Source organism: Atractosteus spatula, chromosome 16 (assembly GCF_055471065.1).
Source record: "Atractosteus spatula isolate fAtrSpa1 chromosome 16, fAtrSpa1.hap1, whole genome shotgun sequence".
NCBI classification, from domain to species: domain Eukaryota; kingdom Metazoa; phylum Chordata; class Actinopteri; order Semionotiformes; family Lepisosteidae; genus Atractosteus; species Atractosteus spatula.
Genome location: NC_142721.1, coordinates 9,801,211 through 9,825,658, shown reverse-complemented (window position 1 = coordinate 9,825,658; position 24,448 = coordinate 9,801,211). Strand labels below are relative to the sequence as shown.

General features: G+C 37.2%; 1 protein-coding gene across 1 annotated transcript; it reads left to right on the top strand.

Moving 5' to 3' along the window:
* Positions 1 to 1,791: 1,791 nt before the first annotated feature.
* rcn1 (reticulocalbin 1, EF-hand calcium binding domain) lies at positions 1,792 to 13,053 on the top strand. The gene is made up of 6 exons (XM_088934970.1): positions 1,792 to 2,294; positions 4,264 to 4,457; positions 5,109 to 5,287; positions 9,121 to 9,181; positions 10,880 to 11,079; positions 11,465 to 13,053. Exons 1-6 carry the CDS (start codon positions 2,080 to 2,082, stop codon positions 11,570 to 11,572), a joined length of 957 nt encoding a protein of 318 aa, XP_088791096.1. The 5' UTR covers positions 1,792 to 2,079; the 3' UTR covers positions 11,573 to 13,053.
* The last annotated feature ends 11,395 nt before the right edge of the window (positions 13,054 to 24,448 follow it).

Sequence of the window (24,448 nt, the reverse complement as noted above, 5' to 3'; positions counted from 1 at the left end):
CTGGAGTGGTCCAGACAAACCTTAGTCCAATCAAGAACCTGTGGCAAAAGTTGAAAATTGCTGTTCACCACAGTGCCCATCCAACTAGAGGGACCTTGAGCAATTTTGCAAAGAATAATGGGTACAAACTGCAGTGTCCAGATGTGCAAAACTGGTAAAGACTTAACCAAGATGACACACAGCTGTAATTTCTGCCAAAGATGATTGGACCAAATATTGACTCAAGGGGTGGGGTGAGGGGGTTAATACATATGGAATTAGTTGTTTTCTGTTTTATTTTTACAATTAATTTAGGAGGATCTGTAGAATTTTGTTTTCACTTTGACATTATAAAATGTTTTGTGGGTATATCAGTGGCAAAAATTCCAATTAAATGTCTTGTAATTCAATATTGTAACACAATACCATGCGAAAAAGTCCAAGGGTTGTTAATACTTATGGTAGCCACTGTACTCTGTCCTTTTGTAACTGTATTCTGAAACATTATTAATCAATTCATTAATTTTGAAGCTGATATGCAAATCATCATGCATTTAGTATATGCATTTAATCAGATACTGTATATATCTAGAGCCCTAAATACTACTCTAATCTGCAGTTTATACTAAAACACAGATATGGATATACTATAGGATTCAGGATACTACTCTATTCTATAATATACAGAACATAGCTCTAGTAGTATGGTATAGTTTAAATTCCATGTTCTAATCTTGCAAAAACACTGTAGTATGCTATTGGTAAATAGGGATTACTCTAAAATGCTGCAGTACGTGTTCCTGTGATCTAGTTATAATCTGCCAAAAATATAATGGACAAATGCAAACAGATCATAGTGCACATTCAATAGCCAAAGAAATATTACGCACTGAAGTGGTACCCAGAGCGCAGATGGTATGTGGTCCTTACAGCACTGCAAAACCGTCACATAACTGTGCAGGTGCTGTGTTATGTACTCATAAGAGTATCAGAGGAGTCTACTATCTCACATAACCAGGTCTTTGTGTCCAATTACAGTCATACCACCAGAAACATTGCTGAGACTTATCTGCCACCTGGACCACATGGAAGTGGTCCTTTTGGTCCTTTTTCTCCTCAGATTTCAAGCTCTGGTCTCTAATTGGGTTATTCTAGGTTTTGGGGTGCAATGGCGTGGACTCATTGGAGATTGCCACTTATTCTCAGGCAGTTTTTGGAAGACACAACGGATACCAGCAACAGCTTTGTGGAGTGTTTTTATATCTGGTTACTGTCCCCTTTAAGGAAGGTGAATGAGAACATGCAGTACATTTGCAGTTTAGAATGAACACACACGATACTGGGGAGAGTTCCCATAGTGATGGTGGACTGCAACGTGTTACTAGTGCCCTTGGTTCTCTTTTGTCTGTTGGGGGCTGGGGGGGAGGGAGTCTTTATTTTAGAAACAGCTTCAACAGCATAGCATCACAGAGTGCTGCGGGCACAGATCTATTCTCGCACGTACTCCTACGTTATTTTCGCGGTGCTTAAAGAGTGCAGGGTGATTTAATAAAAAAAATATTATACACGCGTGTATATATATAAAAAACATTTAGAGTTTGTTTTATCAAAGCTAAAATAATACTTCTAGAGCAACAGGACAAATCCCAGACCAAACTCGCACAATTGAGCAACAGAGCCACTTGCGTGTCATCTTGCAACGTGGCGCTTCCGCCTCTCGGATTACAGACAGTTTGTTGACCAATAGAAACCAGGGTTACATCAAAAAAGGGGAAATGAGACATGTTATCTGTGAATTAAGTGGCTGTGTATGAATTTGCAAATAATCTGGATTTGGTTGTACTCTGGTAATTGAGTAGTAGTCAACCGGCTACATTTGAAACGTAAAAACAGGTGATAAACGGTGCAGTATAGTAAATCCATGAATGGAAACATTAGCTATAAATTGAGGACGTCTTAGAGACAGGTTTTTTTTTACGACGTAGCTCATATTTGAATTGCAGTGTTGAAGCATTGCTGTGTCGTGCTGCTTTGGGTCTTTACCTAACTTAACTTCTGTAACTATTTTGCACGATTGGGTGCGGGTAAGTAGCAAAGGAAATGGACGGGTTAATGTGCTTGGTGCTGCTGTGTGCAGGGACCGTGTTCAGCAAACCCACGTTTAAGAAAGAACGAGTTCACCCCGACCCCGAACTGAGTAAGGAACCCCATGAAGACAACCAGAGCTACCAGTATGATCATGAGGCCTTTTTAGGAAAAGAAGAGGCCACGACGTTTGACCAGCTAACTCCAGAAGAGAGCAAGGAAAGACTTGGGTAAGACAACTTTAAAAAGAGGTTCTGTTATCTGCCTGGCTGATGTACTGTACAAGAGGTTCTTATTGGGGAAAAATGAAGAGTAAATAATTTGGATCAAGAATGGGCACAGCAATTTCAGAGCACCCACTCTCATTTTGACCTAAAATAATATATTCAGCGAATATCTGCCCTAGGCATGATTACAAGGAACGTTATTTATGGGCTGGGTGCTTAATTTCAGAAGCTGTCGGGCTTGTGATAATGTTAATGCTTTTTAGGACGGAGTTACTCTCGATTTGGGGTCTTGCGAGTTTTCCAGTTAATCCCTGGGGGATATGCCACGATGTTGTGCTTGATCTATTTGCATAATTAAAGCCTTAAATTATTCGGATGTTCCTGTGGTAAATGAGCCATGCATAGCTTCGTACTGTAAATATAGAGTGGTACTCTCTGGAATCCACCTAAGACTAATCATCTAAATAAAAAAAAAGTTTTAAACAACTGTCGATTTTTTTTAATTAAGAAAAAAACAACAAATCCAGCCCCACTTTGATACATTCTGTTCAGTGGCATTCCTTTTTAACTAAAAAATAAGTTTTCATACAGGCATATTGTTTACCCGTGTAGACATTTCAACTCCACACACAGTGCGGTTCTAATGTGTGCCTGTTTTTCCCCCTGTAATTTGTATTTTTACTTTTCCTACTGTATTTGAATAACATGCACATTTTGGTTATGTATTTACTCTATGTACTGTCCATTTTTTGTAAACCTCCCTGAAGAAGGCTGTCTGCTAAGCAAGCAATTAATAAAATAACAATTCCCAATATATATTCCAAAATATAAATCAATTACTCAATTAAAGATGCAACTGGATATGTACAAGGACCCTAACAGAAGTGACTTATACAGTACATGGTATCTGACCATGAATCTATTTTAGTGCCAAGTAATGCTGCCACGAAACTCTTCACGTGAGAGCAAGTGGTTGTATAATTGTGTTACCCACGTTGGCTGTGATGGGCGTAGGCAGCACATCTAGCGGTGTTTAGTTTCCTTACTGTGGAGCTCAGACTGGGCGGTCCCTAATAAACATAACAACGTGGCATTAGAAAGTACAGTATAGCCTAAGTAATGTCAAGTTTTGTGGATAGGAGAGGTTCTGAGAAGTTAACTTGCGTCTTGCCTACGAGAGTCCTCTTTTAAGATATTTACAATAGATAGGCTCTCACCTCCATTGTTTTTTTTTGTCATTGTGTGTCATGAGAGTAGAGCTTCCGACACATTCCTTACATATATTATAAAATCACTTTGGACAAAAGATTTAACGTGTTTCACCTCTAACATTTGCACCTCCTTAAACTTTGCTCATTGCATTTAACGTAGTTCACCGCATTCTGGCAAAAAAAGCTTAGACTTTATGATTTGTCCAATTGAAAATAAGTAAACTTGTGATAGTTACAAGTTTGCAAAATGCGGAGGGGTGTTTTTGGGTCCAGGTAGGGATTTAAGTTTTTCAGGCAGTTTAAGTGGCTTTCTCTTATTGAAATGATAATACAGCTCTAAATTATTAAGAGTAGCTGGAGAGGTCATTTGCAATAGAGTAAAACGATTGAATTGCTTATATGACCAATCACCAACAAAACCTCAAGAATTAATTGTACTTCTTAGAATTACAGTATCTTTTTTTGACTGACAATTAGCTTTCATACTAAACTAAAACTAGCTTTCAAACTTTTCACCATTTTATTTTAAGGAAATGGAACAGCGAAATATTTTAGAATTGTGGCAAAATAGCACTGCACAGACAAATGATTACTTTGCCACTGATTTAATACTTAGTCTGTGCTATAACTAATAGTAGCCATGATCATTACGGTTTGGAGTAGTTTTATATTTTAACATCACTATAACACATGGCACTTTTTACTCATATGCTTTAGTTATTTCTTGATTGTAACAGATATGGCTACATGTTGTTTTTCAGGAAAATTGTAGACAGGATTGACAGTGATAAAGATGGTTATGTATCTACTGATGAGCTGAAGAGCTGGATCAAGAGAGTTCAGAAACGCTACATTTATGAAAACGTCGCAAAGGTTTGGTCGGACTATGATTTAAACAAGGACAACAAAATTTCATGGGATGAGTACAAGCAAGCTACCTATGGCTATTATCTGGGTAGGATATACATTAATTGAATTATCTTTATTTTACATGGTGCAGTTGTTGTTTTTTTCCTGCTTAAGTCAAGACATTTTATTCTAATCAGATTTCAGTTTCTATTGCTTGCATCTGAGTATTTGTTTTTCTTGACAAATGTGCTTGCTACATAGAACATCACTGTATTAAGATTTAAATACTAAGATACTTATGCAAAGTGATTTGTTAACCAGGATGACGAGTTCCAGTTTTCCTTTGGTTCAAATTATTCACTATTATCATATTTCCTATTGCAATCATGTGTAGTCTTTTTTAAAAAAACATAAGAGATCAAATTAATTTTCTATAATTTGCAGAAATCAAATATATACAGTATATGTATTGCGGAGAACTCTAATCGCAGTCCTACCTCATCTGATTATTTTGAGAATTGGAAAACTATGTAATTCATTTAACACCTGCTACACAGCTGTTAGTATTTTTCAAAAGCAAAATGCTTGTTAGTGATGGGCTGTGCAATACTTAAAGGCCTGTCATTCGTTTGATTTTCACAACATTGCCAAAGGTTTTTGTGATATCCTTTAAAAAAGCTGACATAATCATATTTTGTGGATTTATCTGGCTGCGGTTCAGTATTAATCTTGTCTGGGCGGTTTCCACAACTTTCAGCCAATCCAGAAGAATTTGAAGATGCGAACGAGCAGTTCAGTTTTAAAAAGATGCTACCGCGCGATGAGAGGAGATTCAAAGCAGCCGACCTTGATGGTGACCTGGACGCTAGTCGGGAGGAATTTACAGCTTTCCTTCACCCAGAGGAGTTTGAGCACATGAAGGATATTGTCGTCCTTGTAAGTTAAACCATCTAAACTTTCTCAAGCATTAGATGTGTGGAAACTGTGACATTGTTCTAGGATATTCTTAGACTGCTGCAAAGATAAATGTGTAAATGTTGTAAATGTGAAAAAGGTTGCTGTAAGTCACTGGAATGTGTTTTCGTGTTTAAGAAAGAATGTTCTGCTGGTGTGAAAATGAGTTTTAACTTTTAAAAAGAGTGGCCAGAGAGATTAAAATAGCGAAGCCAATAACCCGCACATTACATGTTCAGATCCTAGAACATGTAGGTACCCTATGAGTCTCCTAGATTTCCTTAGATTATCCACCTGCTGAAAGACCAGAAGGTTTGTTTTCATGTTTAGTTACAGTACTGAAAAAAAAGTGGGTGAACACCCAAAATATTTATGGAAATTACAATTTATTATAATTTCTTTGTTTGAGTCTGCTATTCCCTCATAAATGTGGTGCTGTATCAGCGAATTCTGGAGGAGAATGTCAGGCCTTTCTTTTGCCAACAGAAGCTGAGTGGGTCATGCAGCGGAATTGTGATCCTAACATGTACATAGAGTCGGCATAGCGTACCGTAATCTAAATTTATAAAAAAGTTTTTCTGGAGACTTAAAAATGTTGTCGATGGGAGGTAACATTTTCATACATTAACATTATTGTTTTTATTTTTGATCTACACAAAGCCTGGATTAAAACAGCAAGCTGCTACACACTTCAGCTGTAGCAGCTCATTGATCTACGTGCAGAATTAGGTCAGGGTTTACCGTGTACACATGGCATCTTATTTGCTTATGAATGGGAAATGTTTTTCCTGGCTTTAGATCAGTTTTCACAATCTACTTTGTAACATTTCTTGGCGTAAGCAAGGTTTCTGAAATTTATGATGAAGATGATTAGGCCAATAGAAAAGTATTTCCATTCCTCTGTGATAAATGTATCTAAAAATGAATCTCTATATAGTAGCTTGCCACAGAGATGGTATTTATCTATACTTCTGAATAACAAGGCAGACGGTGCTCTTAAAACAGACTTTTAGAACGTCTTATGGGACAGGACTAACACTCTACTTAAGGACTTGATTTTTAAATATAGATTTGACCACCGAGCACAAGGCAAACATGAGAACTAATGCATTAGGTTTCTAAATTCATGAAAGTTGTAGTACCCATTTTAGCATGTCAATTTTTAATGTTTCTGAAAATATGGTTCCGTTAAAACTTGGACAAAGTTGTCTTGTTTCAACCTTCTTATAATACTTTTATTGTATTAAATGGAAACTTGTCCGGAAAACAAGTCTCTGCTTCTGAACCAGAAACAACATCACTGTCTGATGTTTGGAAATGTTCTTATGCATCTACTGTATAAGCTCCATCCATGCTTAGCACAGCATTGAGAGCTGAGCCTGGATCTTTTAGAACTGTTCGGGTGTTTAATGTCTCACCCCTGCCATAAAAAAAGAAAATTATTGCCTCAGGTCAGTTTCAGGTTTTGCTTACATGTGTCCTACTGCTTAGGAACCTTCCCATGTTCTCATGCATAATTTGAATTATTTTAAAATATTCAAATTCTCTGGCTTCAAAGTGGCTCAGCCTTTTGAAGCAAAGTGATTCTGGGTCCCGGCGCTAGCCAGTTGTGACTGGGGTTTCCCAGGGGGTGACACACAGCGGGAACAATTGCTGCCAATGCCAGAGCTTGAGATCAGTCAGACTTACACCAGGTTGAGGAGACTTCCTTAACCTGCCAGGTGGCTCCAAGTTTGATTCAGTGCTTGAATCAAACTTCATTGCTCTTAAGGGAATTTGTCTTGCGTGTCAAAAGCTTATAAACATATAACATACATGACAATATTAAAACACAACAGCAGTACAATACCATAATACAAAACAAAATTCAACAATATGACTCAGTCAGAACTCCAGTACCATAAGATTAAAAAACAATTAGCTTATAGTCTAAAAATTCATAACAATAAGATTCCTACCTTTTTATAAAAAATACACTTTTTTATTGTTCAACAGTTGAATGCTTTTAGGCATAAAGATAATAAATGCTTGCTTAGTCTTTATACAGGAGGTCTCATACCCCCTCCCAGAGAGTATAAGAGTATATGCTAAAAAGAGTGAATGAGAGGGATCATCTAAGAGTTTATTATTAATATGTTTCTCATGTATTGAGTTAAATGAATCACTGGTTATATTTTATCCTGTCCTGATCACTTTTTTCAGTCTATTAGAGATTTGCAAGGACAAGGCACCTCCCCAGCTCTGAATAGAAAAGGTTAGAATACTCGGAATAAAACTATTAGAAAAAAAGCTTGCAGTGATGTCATTGAGAGACGTGCATCTCTCCTACCAGGCAGTGTGGAGGCTGCAACATGCCCTACAGATGGGTGTGATAGAGGAGCAAGTTCACTCATGAAGTATAAGCCAGCTTGCAGTATTTTAATTTGTTGCAAAAAATAAAAAGTGCACAATTACAATTATGACCATTTGTCATAATTTCTAATTCAGTATAATCTGCCCCCTTCTCTCTACAGAAGTTTAAGAGTTGTTTCTGGAATGCCAAATTGATTTTAAAAATTGGTCATTCCAATGTGTATATAACTATATATATATATAGAAATATTTGTTACATAAAGAAATTTTAAACCAGCCTGGGGAGAAAAGATTAGTGCAATCCACAGAATTGACTGTTTTCATCTGAAAAAGAAATTTATCATACTGTATGAACATGAAAGAAAAGCCTGTGTCCTAAGCCTGATTTCTGATTCCATCTGACCCATCTGGATGGGTAATGATAACAAAACAACAGTGATTAAAGGTCTTGGTATGAGGTGGTCCACTGCCCCATTACTAGAAGATAAGACTTCTTTCAGAACTGTCAAGCATAGCTGACTTGCTTTGGCTGAAGTTTATCTACATTTCTGATTTAACTAAAGACTGAAGAAAACATCTGACTCTTGTTGAGGGGAAAAATGCAATGCCTGATTTGGTGTCCTAATATAGAAGCTACACAACCGATTTACTGTCCGTGTACATCTGACATTTTTAGCAGTGCAGTAGTATAAAATATTTAATTCCCTATCTGTTCCTTTAATAAATTTAAGAAATTGTATTCCATAATGTCCCAGACAATGCTGAATGATATGGGAACTATAGTTATGCTAATTTATAATTCAGAATATCAAGTTATGCTTTTACTTTCTCTTTTCATCACTTCAATTAGGCACTTGGGTTAAGGACAGGAGTAGCAAGGACTCACCATTATGCAGATTTTGTGATGGTGCAATGCACAGTATGAGAGACTGCTCTCTGTGTTCACTCTGTTACACAGAATACAGCTTCTCTTGCAGTCTTGTTCTCACTTCTGTATGGTGCGCACTCTAGCAGGAGATCGATTTTGTGCAACAAAAAGCACACTGCTGTCTTATCGCTGTGTAAATTGCAATTAAACTGCAGAAGAAAAAAATCATCACTGCGTGAAAAATAAGGCAGGCCTTGCAAAGAAACAAGAAAAAAATAGTAGGTCTCAGCACAATATAGGAAATGTTGCTCAGAGTTGACATTATTAGGCCTTTACCTTCAAGGGGAAATTTATAGATACATCACATGTAGTATGTTCAACCGTGAAATGTTAACAAGATCATATCGCACTGCTAAAACATGCTTGCAGATTCTGTCAGTGGTGTAAGTGCGTAATTGCTCTGTTACAGGAGTAAAACCGATACAAGAGAGACCTTGGGGCTGTTTTCTTACATTGCACACAGTCGAAATAAGGCTCCTTTGGACCTTGCATTCCCTGTTTGAAATAGGCTCTTAACCAGTTTTGTTGTTTTCAGGAAACACTAGAAGACATAGATAAAAATGATGATGGCTTTGTCGATGAGGATGAGTATATTGGTAAGTTTTGCATGATCTTTTAGGAATTTCTGCATATTTCCTTAATTAGTAGCTGACGATTAAAAACCCAGACTAAAATCACCAAGTGACCCGGTCTTTTTAATAAACTAATGGGGCAGACTCATGAAATTTAGGCCATCTTGCAGGATTTTAATTGATTGTAAAAAAAATAAAATTCTGAACATTTGTAGTATTTCTAATTCTGCACGATCAGGCAGAGATTGATTTCTGTGGGCAGCCATAGACAAGCCGCATGATTCGATTTGCAAAGGATGTTACAGTGTTCCTAATCCTTGCAAAATGCAAGAGTTATTTCATCACCAGAAGCTAATTAGAATTATCTTAATGCACAGGAATACAATTAATAGCTTACTGCAGGTCAGTGATTAAGAATTACCTGGTAATGACCCTTAGTAGCTAACTGCGGAAAGAGAAAAAATGATGACAGGTCTTCTCCCTTCATATGATTTCTATTTAGGACTCCCTATTTGAATGCACACCATGTACGGGTAATACAATAGAGAAGTACAATTTCCTCTGTAATTAAAGTCCATTCAGTGAAATTACCTTCATATAATTACTAGGTAGTTGTCAGCATTTGTTATAGCATGAACAAGTGTTGTCTCCTAGCTTGAAACGTGGACATGGTGGTTGTTCTGTTACTGCCGCCTGATGTTGACAGTTTTTATGAAATTAACCCTTGTGAGGTCAAGCCCCATTATTTTCTGTGGTACCTGACCTTCCTGAGGATAGGTTGACTGAACATGTCATCCCGCTAAAAAATAACACGGAGGAATGTTTGATTAAATTAAATTCGCTTGTAGAAAATGTGTATGCATTTTGAACTCGGACCTATGAGATGGTTAAAATCTCATGCAGTTTTTGACTAAACAGGATTGGGTTACTCGTGTGAATGAATGGTGGAGTTACAAAAACATTTTCTCCTGCTTTTCAGTGTTTGTAAAGCGCATTTGCCATAAACATGCCAAACCTGAATATATTATTTTATTTCTGACTCGTATGAAATAACTGCTAAAAACCAAGCAGAGCTTTGTAGTACATTTCAGCATGTCTTTCGTTTTACCAGTGTAGCTGTTGTTCATTGTCTGCAAGTGGTGTGGATATATGGGCGTATGGATTAAACATTTGATTTCATTCTGGAAATCTTTTCAACATTATGGGGAAAAAATTATAGACTTTATAATTCTGTTGAGACATACATCCGGTTAGTCAGTTATAAACGTTTTTTTTTTTTAATCAGATTGCTGCCTCGCAGCACTGGGGTTCTGTATTCCATTCTGGATCTGGGGTGCTGTCTGCGTGGAGTTTGTATGTTCTCCTAGTGTTAACCTGGGCTTCCTCTGGGTGCTCCAGTTTCCTCCCGCAGCCTAAAGACATAGTAGATGGTTAATTAGCTTCTGGGAAAATTGGCCCTGGTGTGAGAGTGTGCGTGTTTGTGTCTGTGTGCCCTGCGATGAACTGGCGTCCTGCCCGAGGTGTATCCTGCCTTGCGCCCATTGCTTGTCAGGATATGCTTTGGCTCCCCTACGGCAGGTACAAAATGGATGGAAGGAGGCATGTTTCAGCAGAATACTGTACTTGCAGAACCTCACGTTGTGCATTAACATTCACAGTATGCACACATAGTCTCAGCTGGGTTACATGGTTACATGGCAGCTGTACCATTCTCTATTCCAGCTGATATGTTTGCTCATGAAGAAGGTGGTCCTGAGCCCGACTGGGTGAAAACAGAACGAGAGCAGTTCTCAGACTTTCGGGACTTAAACAAAGATGGAAGGATGGATAAAGATGAAATTCGGCACTGGATTCTTCCTCAGGATTATGATCACGCCCAGGCTGAAGCTAGGCATCTGGTCTATGAGTCAGACAAAGATAAGGTACCCCATCAAGATCATTTTACTCCAAACTGGCCAATCTGGAGCACTTTTCATAATTCCAGTAGAAATGATGCATGCATTGTAGAAGATATGTAAATCCTGGTGTTAAGCTTTAAAACTTGGAAACATCCTTTGCAAAAGGCCAAAAAGAAATATAATAGCAGTGAAAAGTATTTCTACCCTGTTGCCCAGCTTGAATGTTACCACTCAAAGATTTAACATTTATGGATTTACTGATAAAAACTAAAATTATACGCATGTTATTTCCCTCGTGAAGTATAATAGTTGCAGTGTAATAATAATATAGTAGTGTATGGATATTTGTTGTTTATTAACCATTGATTCTTTGTTGTAAAACAAAGTGTTTCTCCTCTTTCAATTTCAGGATCAAATGTTAACCAAAGAAGAGATTCTAGAGAACTGGAACATGTTTGTTGGAAGCCAGGCCACTAATTATGGAGAGGATCTCACCAAAAACCACGACGAGTTGTGATCTCTGTAGCTGCCTAACCTGTAGTCGCTTCACTGCGACACCAGCTCCGCTGAACTAAAGATAGGAATGAAGCCACTGGTGCTGACGAACAGTTAATTTTGAAGAGCACAGTGCAGTGTATTACCTCATTTTCAGGGGAATGTCGGCCCTGCTGCCTGTTTGCACCAATAAGGTTATGCCTACCTTACAGAAATATGAATGAGTAGATTTTTCTATATGGCTAAGATGGAACTTTGCTGGTTTCCCCTACATAGGGTTGCTAGGAGCTGACTCCTGTGCCTCGTTACAGCCATTGACAGCATGATGGTGCTTTTTAAAATCAGATCTCTTTAGAATCTGAAACGTTTTGACAAAATCTTGACCGAATCTGGTTTTGTCTAAACTTCTTTTGCCATTTTTATTCTTGAAGACCATGATACAATCTGCTTCTGAAGGACTGTGCTTCACTTTCATTACTGGTGTCTTTTTTAGCTTTTTTTTGTGTAAACTAAATATGAACGTACAGCATTAGAAGCTATGTATTATGGTTTTAAATGTGATAAATATGCTTCCACTAAATCACAATTTACACTCCACTAATTTTTTTTTATATAAAAAGTCCTGTATGAGTTTGGTGTTCCTCTAAATTGTGGAAATTTAATGACTTTTTGGAAAGTGATCAGATATGTTGGATAATGTTTATCAGCACCATATTATCATATCAACTATTGTAAAAGAGTTGTCTTGATGCATCAAATTCTTTGCTCAGTGGTGATCATGACTTTTGTGTTTTTCAGGAGTATTTCCAGCAATTGAGACAAGAGTACGGTGTAGTTATCAGAAAGAAGCTTTTGAGGCATCGATGACAATGTTAAAACTGTATTGGACCATTGCTGACGTCTATTTTAAACCTTTAAAGAAAAATTAGCAACACTTGTGCATTTACAAAATGCATTTGCATGTAGTTTTAGCCGATTAACTGTTTAGTTTTTTACACATTTCATGAATGTTTTTGGTTTGTAGAATAACATGGGGTTGCATGTGTAAAGTTTTAAATGTGTATGGAGGTTCAGCCATTAGTTTTTCTCATTTTTTGACTTGGTGAACTTCTAGCAGTTTTCAAGTAGTGCTATCAGGTAAGAGTGCCGTGTTCATCAGACTTGACAAAATGCATGAAGAGAGCTTGATTATCTGTGGGATTTTTCCATTTGTTTTGGCTTCCCTAAATATCATACCTGTTTTTGGAAAATGTGATGGTGATTATCAGCCTACGTTTTCTGTAAAAAATTATAGGTTCGAACAGTTGCTGTAACTCGTTTTACATTAGCAGTTTTGTGAAATGCTACTTTACAATGTGCTAATTACCGGAAGCTGCACTTACCTTTTAGGACTATTTTATGTTATGCTTCATCACTACAAACCTCATTTTAAAAAATCAGGAACTGATTTTATTCATAATAAAACAACTTCTAAAAAGTCATTGTTCAAAATTGTAAAAAAAAGCCTCATTGCTCTTCAAGTTCTTCTGTTTGATAGTACAGACCTGTGTAGTTTAGTGATATGATCAGTAAGTTGCTGTAAAACAACAGGAAATAGACTAGGATTGCTAGATTTTGCACTAATCTTGCCTAAAATGACCTGTTTACATTTAGTTTCAGATGTAATAGTTAAATTTTTGTTTGCTCTTTGTATAAACATGTCCTTTATGAGAAACATTTATTTTACAGTTCTAGGAGTAATTAAGAACATAAAAAAGGTTGTGGATCAGAGAAGTCCATTGAGCCCATACTGCTTATTTGGTTACTATTAGTGTAGTGATCTGCAAAGAATGGGTAGCTGGTTTGAGATATGATGGGGATGGCTCCTCCACTGTCCAGTTTCCCAGACACTGACTTCACTTTCAGTAAAGGGTTCTTTGCCAACCGGGCCCTGTTTAATTCTCCTCCCAGCAAGCTCAGCAGCTGCCACCCCCTCAAGTTCATTGCTGGGCACGGCACAAATCACTGCACACCGGGTTTGGAGTGGGCGATGTCAGCTTCTGTGACAGGCTTAATGCCTGTCAACCCTGTACTGCAGGCACCCACAAACCTTGTGGAGAAGCAGCCTCCTGTGTCTGACAGCTTAAGACTTAGATGTGTGCATGTAGTTTTAATAAAACTAGGACGCATCTGGGTTCTGTTGTACAGTATACGTACACTGTAGCCCTTTAAGTGCAGTGTTTCTAAAGTCCCTTTCCCAGGAAATTGTTTGTAACACCTGGAGAGATTGATAACAGACAAAAATTGGTTCAATTACATATAATTGAAAATATGGATTTACATCAATCCTCATCTGTGATGCATTTATGATTTATGAACATAAAAATGCATGATGATGAGTAGAACTGTAAGTCTTATTTGTGTCTCTACTAGCTATTGTTGGATTTATTCTGTTTTGAATAAATCTGAGCATTTATCATATCACTATCGTTAACATTATCATTCGCAATCAAGACATTTCATTATCGAAGTCTATTTTTAAAAATTCAGAAGAGATCCTCTGGCTTTGCCGAGATGAGAGCCACGAAGTTTGTTTCCAAAAGGGTGAGGGTGCAGAACATGTCTTCACATCCTGGACCAGGACTGTGGGGAAAAACACAGCTGTTAGTCAGGATATCAGACTCCAACACAATGACATGTGTAACTAGTAGTTGAAATCTGTCCTCTTTTAACAGCTTCTTCCAGTTCAGGGTGGTGGGGGGAGCCAGAGTCTGTCCTGGCAAGCAACAGGTGCAAGGCAGGGTCCACCGTGGATGGGACAGCAGTCCATCTCAGTACATACACACACATCGAGGGACAGTTTTCCTAGAAGCCACTGAACCTACGAGTATGTTTTTGGACACTGGGAGCACTTGGAAGAAACCCACAAGAACATATACACTCCATGCAGAAAGCCCTCCAGGTCTGGAATTGAACCCAGGGCCCCAGTGCTGCAAGGCAGCAATGCTAGCCATTGTGCTGCTTAAATTGGCTCCTCTTACTATTTAGAGTCGAGTTCAGTAGTGGACATTGGAATGACCCATTTTTTCTTCTGCTAATGCTGAAAGTGGAATACTGTGAATTTCACAGGCTGACTTCACACTAACATTAAAGTTGATTTGTGGTGATTTGTGTTTAGGCCAAAGCACCTAGAGTTTTTTTAGGAGAGGTTCATTTCCAAGATCATATTCATACAGACTGCAGATGTGTGTTAATTTCCCCAAATACTTGTAGAAGTTTTTTTTATATTTTATCCCCAAAAAAATATTTACAGGGAACGGACACTTATCAAACTCGCCATCACATCTTCACTAAAAACCAGCCAATCCTAGATTAACATACAGCAAAATACAGACCTGGGTGGAAGAAAAACATTACCACCGTCTCTTATTCACAAAAGACAATGCTCCTCTCTTATTCATCAAATACAACAGTTTCCTAAAGCCCCTTGCATACACTGATTAGGCAGTTAGGCATTTCTTGGGGTGGTAAATACATGACTGCAAAAACTGTGCTTGACTGTGGCTGTCAGACAAATCCTGCTCATATACAAATCCAGCCAAGGTCTTTCTGGATATGTTTTCACATTACAATCCGTTTTGAAATGATGAGGCTGCATATACAAAATAATAGTATGTTTTCTTTGGAAACGTGAGGTAAATAGAGAATTAATTCTTTTAAGAGGAAAAAGGAGTTCCAAATGACCACTTGTCATCGAAGTACAGTATGGGTCTGTTTTGGAGACAAATGCTAAAGCATTAAAACAATGCCCTATCTGGCATTTCACCAACAGGCTACGGGTGTATTTTAAAACCCCCAAAATATAACGCCAATAACATGGAGACTGTACCTGTAGAAATGTTGTATTAAAAGAGTGACATGGAAAGTTTCAAACGACCTGTATACGCCAATCTGCTCAGTTTTTGATTAGCACATGCAATATCTTCTGTTACAAATAAACAGCAAAAAAGAATCTCATTTTTGGAAAATGCATTTTGACAAGCGCTGAATTTGCTGAGCCTGTACCAAAAACAGCTCTTGTACTGAAACCTGTGACAAGTTATTTGGCAACAAGGTACAAATATATTTTTGGTGCTTTAAATGCTTTTCCGTGAATTATACTAAGAAGCAAAGTCTTCTCTCTAAACAGGCTTTTCAGAGCAAAGTAGCTAAAGGTTAAGAACTTCCGCCTAATTTAACACAGCTAGAGCTTTACTAAATTTGGAAACCTAAGGAGTGTAAGACATGCACATTGAGGGTCGATAAGAGAACTGCAGGAACTGAAGCGCTTTCGAAATATATAGGCATTTAAACATGTCTAAAACCTCAAAATAAACACCCTTGACATCTTCTTCAATAGGCATGAAACTGACAGTCACAATGGCTGTGCACTAATGTTATGTGTCAACCCCTAATCTTTCCTCTACATGAATGTAAGATTGTCTTAAATTGTCTATAATTGGTCAACCTTACACCTATATTTTACAGCCCTTTTGACCAGCAACTATACATTAAACTACCACGTACCATACAATTAGAATATACAGCCTTTAGTACCCATATACATGCAAGTATTTCTTTCTTTGCTATTTGTCATGCAAAACTGGGCAAATTAACAGGAAACGGTGTATATGACTATTACAATGATAATTTCTTGCTTTGGGCAACTCTGCTTACCCTAAAGTGTGCCATGCCAGCGAGTGTAGAGATACACAGTCATGTGGAACACATACAGTAGATAATTGTGACCATTTAGATAAGATTTCAAGCCCATGACCTTCATATGAGCGCTTAAAAGAATAAGCCTCATGGTGCCACGACCGCTTTTCCATCAGAACTTTATGTAGACAATGCAAGAAATTCAGCACATGGTTCAAGCAGTCTTAATGAGTCCAAGATGGATTACCCTCTGTGATCACACCAACATGCCAGTCAGGGTTTATTATACAATAGCTTTAGTAAAAACAATTTACAAGAAACCAATTAATTTTGTGAAGGACCTCATAGGGAAGAAAGAAGAAGTAGCTTGGAGCACTCATGTCTTCTTTAACACTCTTTTCTGATGGTACTATGTTTAGTTTGTTTGAAAATAATTCTTACAGTCTCTTTGGAATGGGTTTTAGAATATTCTTGCATTTTTCACCTGGTCTACAGAGTCACAGCTCTTCCAGGTAGATTTAATTCAATGACAAAGAAGTATGATTATGATATCTATGATCCCCCAAGCAACACAGAGCTCAGGTTCTTCATTATCATGACCACATAATATACAAACCATCAATGTTCTTGTAGGCTCCTGTTCTGGTGACACAGTATCTAATAAAAAGACTGAAGGAAAAGAGTCATCATATGAAAGATCTTGAAAAATCTCAGACGGAGAAAGATGATTCTTTATCGAGAGAACAAAAGAGGTCTAAGTTAACGACAATGGAAAAAGGCAAGGAAATAGGAATCTTAAAAGCGTGTTCACAGTTATGGGTTTCTTTATCCAATATATTAGGTCACTTGTTTCTAATTTCTGCATTGGGCATTAAAATCTTCTTTCAAGAGCAAAAGATTTTAGGCTTTTCCAGACAGGATACATGTTTTGCTGTATTTTACAAATAGTACTTTGCTTTAAAACTATGCACCTAACATTAAAGGAGCCAGACTTGTCTGGTCTTATATACGTTGCTGCTATACAGTTATTTTTAAATGTGGTTCTCCATTTAAGATGAGTATCAAATTATTCAAGCTAGGCTAATTTAATGGCTGTAGACAGGTCTTATATGAATGTCTATGTAAATCATATGTAATTGCTCCCATAAAAATTAAAGAGTCAGTCTGAGGAGCAAGATAATGTAATAAATTATATTTTAATTCGAATATTAATATTTGAATGGAGCAACCTCAGTACAGAGAAGCTTCTGTTCTAATCAGGATATCAGGATAATTTTGTTGATGGGATTTTAAACCTGGGAGAGAGAGACAGTGGGGGAGGGACAATGCCTGGAGGCCTGCTCTCTTATAGTCAAGGTCAATTGACTAAATTACAAAAAAAACCTAACAAGGCAGTCTTGGCAGGCTTAAAATGAAACTGTTTATAGACAGTGATAACCAGGGCTCACCAATTATTTATCTGATTGCTATATGGTAACGGAGAAGCTACATTTACAGAGGATCCAAGGGATTTAATTGTCACACATTCTGAAATTTGTACAACAGTAATCAGTCTGTTTATATACAGTATACCGTCTTTGCGTATCAGTTGTAGCAAGAATGCACATTTGGTAGCTATGGTAGCTTAGTGATGTAAGACCTCCCTCTGTTTCTTAAGTCATTGGATAGAGTTGACTTCAATCACATGGAACTTGGCTCCAGACATCCACAATTTTATGTGTAAAGAAGTGGCTCCTTTTTGAATGCTAAGAAACATGAATTTCCACTTGTGTCCCTGGTTCCTTGAGGTGCTGCTGGTCTTAAAACATCTCCCTGGCCTGACATGCCTTTTCAGGATTCTGAGTAACTGATTCAAATTACTCAAAATCTTTTCTATCTCAGGCTAAAAATATTTAGTCATTATAGTCTGTCCAAGTATAACATTCTCTTCAGACTAAAACTAGTCTGGTTGCTCTCTTTTGTATGGCTCTTTGATAAATTAGAAGATATAGTATGCTCTCTAGATCTAAACCTTTCTTGTTGCTTCCCTACACTTACTGAAGAAAGTAATGAAAGTCAAAATAAACTCCTGGAACCCTTTTTCATATTGCATATTCTAGTTCAATAATAAATGCATAATAGTCTAAACTCTAGAAAAAGAACAAAAGAAAAAGAAAAAGAAAAGAGGCAGGCTTTCACGTGGTACAGTAAACGCAGGCAAAATATAAGACGAGCTCTGTACAGTATTTTGTCTCTTTTTTACCTGCTTTTTATTAGTCTGTTCAGCTGATTAAGCAATTAGGTTATAGTGTAATTATTAATAATAATACAGTAATACAGTTTTTGAAAGTGGGACTGAATATAATTCTGCTGCAGTCAGAAGATTTTTAACTAATTGTATTACATCTAATTTCCCGGCTCTCTCTTCCATGAATAAAAGAGTTATGACAAGTCAAGAGACTTCCATATTGTCACTGCTTCAACCAATCAAAATCACAGTCTTCTCTTGTGTTGGGGGCTCAATTTGGCGCAAATTATTCCAGCGTCTGCTTGGTGTTTAAATCCTGCCCATCACGCTCCGGTCTTTAAGGCAAAAGTCTCACCGTCTTTGCCCAATGTGTTATTAACCCAGTAATCTCAACATGGTTTTGAAAGAAGCAGTATAACTGAGATACTGTAGGTTTCTTTAATTTGCTCCATATCTGTTTTTTCTGTGCATAGTATTATAATAACAATCAATATATTTTATATAGTGCCTATCAAGGAAAGAATCCTACACTCCTGTCCATGAAACCCTTCAAATACAACAGCAAATATATAAAAGCCTAAAGAGAGAAAAAAGTATTTTTCATTCAAGCTAATTAAAACAAAATAATTAATAAAGAATATTAAATAATTATTTTTCTGCCCTGTATACATTTAGTTTTAAAACTGATAACTTGTGAATTGTACTTCCAAAGCTAATTACATTTAACTCTATGCAGAGTAGTGTTGAACTTCACATCTCCCTATTGCAATTTAAAAATATATTTCTTTAGAAATGGGGATAGTGTCACTACTGTTCATCGGCAGTTTGGTTCCAGGGGTTAGAAAAATGACCCTGAAATAATTCCCTGCAAAGAAAACTGAGGTCCCATTTGTATCTTGTTTTATTTTTAAAGACAACTAGAATCCTTCACCATCTGAGCAGCTTACAGTTATACACTCAAAAGCAGAAGCTTTGATATGCTTCCCATTTAAAATGGTACGAAAAAATCATCAAGGAGAAACATTATCTGTTTCAATTTAGATTTTTATTTAAATATTTTTCAGATTAATTTTCTTAACGTGCTACTTAAATCAAAGCAAAAATTGCTTATATAAATTAAAAGTGAGGTATCACTCTATTACAGACTATATATTAAGACATTAATAATGTTAATAGAAATGTTGAGGTTATTAAGACATAAATTTAACACAGTGACGACCGAATAATACATTAACCTATCTTGTCAATTTGCATTTCTTCAAGCCTCAAAAAAGTGACCAGATAGCAATTTATACCAAGGTTTGCTATGTTAAATATTAACATGCACACAACATAATTATATTAATGCTTTTTTTTACTTGCAACATTTACATATCATACAGTGTCCCTGCTAACCACGGTCCGCAAACCAGGAGAAAATTAGTCCACTGTATTTCAACTCACTGGTGAAACCAAACCATCCCAGTAGTAGTGGCTTCTACACCACTGCATTAAAAAAAGCTCAAAGGAAAAAAATTAAATTGGACTAACAGGTGCTGAAGTTTATGAAACACTTGTTTTAGAAAACCCTTTAATCTAGTCACCTCCACTTCATAAAGAATATTTGAAGGGATTGTCTTTCAAAAGGAAACGCTGCATGAGACAACAAATAAAACAGACCTTTTCTATGAATAAAAGAGGATGAATGCAAGCCCATCCTGGAGCTACAACCAGGGATTATGTGTTAGTCAATCTGGAAGTTGCTGTCGAATGCCGCGGCTCCAACGCAGTTTTTTTTCTTTTTAATGAAAGTTGCTCACACAGGGATGTTGTGTAACAATTCTCCAGTGGTTCTACATTTCAAGTGCTTTCCAAATTAGTGCACATCTCTAGGAGGAGGAAGCCAACGTGACTCGGATCCAACTCATATGAACATCTGCAAGTCGGCTCTCCGAAGCCTCAGCACTTCAGAGTGGCAGGAAGACCACAGCACATGTCAAAAGGGAGCTGTGTTTGTAATCCGGTGTTGCTAAGTTTATACACACAACAGAACTAAACACAAATTGTGTCAAACAGCTCAGATTTGCAAAACCCTTTACTTATATTTGAATATGCTGCCATTTTTAAACGAAACTGTCATGCTCACGGGGTGTTTAAGAGCCTTCTGACATAATGTATTTCCACTTGATAAAATATAAAATAACATAATACACAGGGGAAAGTGTGTGCTTTTATTAGGAGATACTGTAAGATAAAATTACATATTCTCGCAGAAGCTGTCATTGTGTATAGTGACCTTCTATGTGCCTTTATTGTCCAACAGCATATTTAATTACTAAGACGATGATTTTCAAAGCTTCTCCTGCCTTTCCTTTTCCATTAACCAAATAATTTCCATTTGAAATGATTGAACAGTGGTTCAGTATGTATATATAATTTAGACCCTTCTAAACCTCTCTTGCCTCTTATTAGAATTCCACATACACTTTTAGTGAAAACCTAATTAGCCAAAACTTTGAAAATCACCTTGTACGTGTTACCCAAACATCCACAAATCTCATATCAAACTGTGGTCCAAAGACAGAAAGAAAATAAAGTTAGTCAATTCCTGGGCTTCAACCACTAATGATTTAGACAATCTAGTGCTGCAACCTTAGCCAAAAAACTATATTTGTATTTACACTGGCACATATAAGGCCTGTAAGTTTTAAATTGAATCTAATAGATTTGAACACAATTTCATATTATTATTTTGTTATTGTTGCTATAAAAAAGCCCTTTTATATTACTAAATTTCTTCCAAGATGGCATTTTATAAAGTACTACAGTTTTGTTGAAAACAGTTCTGCAAACGGGTACTGTACTATAGCGGGTTTACTCACACAATGAGCTAAATTTCTCTAGTCTACTGCATGCCTCACAGTACTTTTTCCACCATGAACAAGACTGTTAAATTCAAAAGGTCAGTTTCTTTGACCACGTCAGTCAGGTTTCTTACATCTGTCACAGTGAGGAATCTTTCAGCACTTAAATAAAAACGGCTAAAAGGTGTGTGTAATTGTAAGAGACACTAGGGCTCGACTGCATCAATCTTTAACGAGGCTCAGGGAGAAGTCGCGCTAATAAAAGCAATACTGGTCTTTATGGCGACTACTTCAACGGCTCTATACACCCTCTAGTGGCCCACCGAGCGAATGCACCCTGTTTGAGTGACGGAGTTCAATTCGGTGCCTGTCGACCACAGCAAATCCCTCTTCTTACATCATGAATTTTTATATGCCCATTAACCAGCCATGCAGCCAGGAGGAGAATGCCTCTCTCACTTGATGACTACACAATGAGGGCTAATATATTTTAATTTAAACACCATAAACCTATTGAGTGCTTAATTAACTTTAACCATCTTTAGGGGAACGAAGCCAATTTGGAGAGGGTCACGAAGACTTGATTCAATATCAAACAGTTTTACATAGTCGATCCATTCATTCGGCCTTCAGCTACTGATTTACACACAAAATTAACATGTTGGTAAAATTCATATTTTAATCCCAAGGGAAATTAATATGCACATGCACAGAGCATGATTAGCACAACTATTGTCTTATTTCAACAATATAATTTAATGGGTTTTATAAGTGCAACATAGAATACTTTAAGATGGATTCATTTAATTTTTCTTAAAAGCTTTGTAATATTGCAAGGGCTAAAAACAATAAGACATCTGAATACAATGAAAGATGTTTTAGATGTTACATGTATTTAACTTCAAATTATTGAAAAAAAACACTCACTCATTCATACAATTTAGCCCTCAATACTAATCAGTTTTCCTATCCAAGCAACACTCCTAGAGTTAAAAAAATGTAAATGAAAATGTGGTTATTTAACAAAGAAAAGCACTGTAATCAAGCCAATAACTGTACAGTGTCTGTAGTTAATATAAACACATAGACCTTCCTGCAATATGCCACACATTGATCTTATAGCTGTGCTGCCTACCTTGAAACATTCTCTTGGCCCTTCTATGGCCAATTTTCTATGCTATAAGAACTTCAGCACCAATAGTACCCACTCATATTTATAAACTTTCACTTTTTAATGCTTATATAAGGTGTTGTACGAGGATCCTCCTACACTGAAGATTCCTCTAACTTCACTGCCACATTTCCTTCTCAGCTGCCCCCTCCCCCCTCACCCAGCAGACCCCTAAATTAGCTTTTAACTTTTGTTTTAAAGGACTGTGACAACAAACTGAACACAGAACCATTCCCTGTTACTCGGGATAACACTGCATGGAGGTTGACGAAAGGCTTTAAAAAAAAAAGAAGGAAAACAGCATAACAAATGTTTTAACAGGACGAAAAGAAAGCCCCGGGATATTAGTGGTCCTCCTGGGAACACTATTATAACCTGAGGTAGGAAAACTCCAGTGAATGAGGCTGCTGCCTGAAGGCTATCCTGGGCTTCTGTCTTCCACGAAAGGACTGCAGCTTGTTTGATTCCCACTGGGAGTCCAGGCTCTCCCCAGCCTCCCAGTCTCTCAGCCTAGTCCTCAGGAGGCATACCAAACTGTGATCTTATCTCTCACATGGCGTTAACAGATGTAATCCCATTAGGGTTCAGCTTTCCTCAAAAGACAGCTTTAGCCCCGTCCTACTGTATTCAGTAGGCTATTATTTTTTCCCATGTAAAAATTTGAAAGAGCTCTTTTAAAGCAATTTTACACCAGGATAATTAATCCTTCCATGGTTTGTATGAATAGAATATATCTTTTACAGGAATATTTACTTCCTCCTTTGTGTTACCCAAGTATCGCTCATTAGTGCTTGTTTTAGGGGTGGATAATTGGAAAAACCCTAACCTGCAAATAATGAGTGGAGGAGTAGAGCAGGTTGGGCTATAGGGCATTTTATTTTAATGCCAGTGATATAAAAAAACCCCGGAACTTTTTACAAATCACCAAAAATTTGAAAAGAAAAACACACAATAAATTTATAGCATAATATTACAATCCTCCTAGAGAACGTTCACACAAATGACAAAATATCTCCAAATATTTGGATTTCTTTCTAGGCCCTGGTGTCGTGTATTGTCGGTTAACTTTTTAACTAATTGCATCAAAATGACTCAGAAATCCATTAAAACTAAGATTGGCCCTCGATCGAGACAATCCAAGCTTTACAGGGTTTGTTTAAATGTGTGTCCCCCAGGGCAGAGCACTGGAAAACAATGATTTTAATTCATCCACCACCCTTTCAGTGGGTCAGGTTTAAATATAGGTCAAATTGTAGAACAGGGAGTCTGTGAAACCTCATAAGATTTACATCCCTGTCATCCCTGTCTGTAATCCAGACAACAGCTGCTTGTGATAACCTGTCCTTCAGTTTGGAGGGGTCACTTTGGATACAGAAAACATTTTAGATGAAAACCGGTCAGCAAAAACATTTAAAAAGCATACATAAATTGTGAAAATTGCAGGAAAGGAGCATATTTTCCTGTTATTCTTTTTTCTATGTTCTGGGACTGTATCTCTTTATCTCCTGGGGCTCTGTGAGTGACAGATCTTTTGAGTAGTTTCTTTCTCTGGGGCAAAAATGTTCTCAAGGTGTTAAGAAGTTCCATCTGATTTCCCTGGGTAAAAAGGCTTGGCCATCTGAGCCCAATTGTCTTACAGCCTTTTACTGCTGCTACAGTGTGTAACCCTGACGCTATCCTCATAAACATCTAGCTTGGAAAAAACCCCACTATACCATGCAGAAAGAAACATAAGTCGGTTTGGGTCCTGTTTGGAATCCCTCGTCACCTTTGATCACTCAAGCATGAGATCTGTTACAATAATAAAAGTGACCTTTGTCATTTAACTAAAATCCACTTAAAAACAACATAGACCTGTACACAGATTCACAGGCAGAAGAAAAGGATGTGCTATGCTGCCTGAAGCAGATATAGGCAGTAATTTTGACCCAGCAAAAAAGTTTTAATTTAGATTACGATTCCTGTGTATGGTCAGTTACA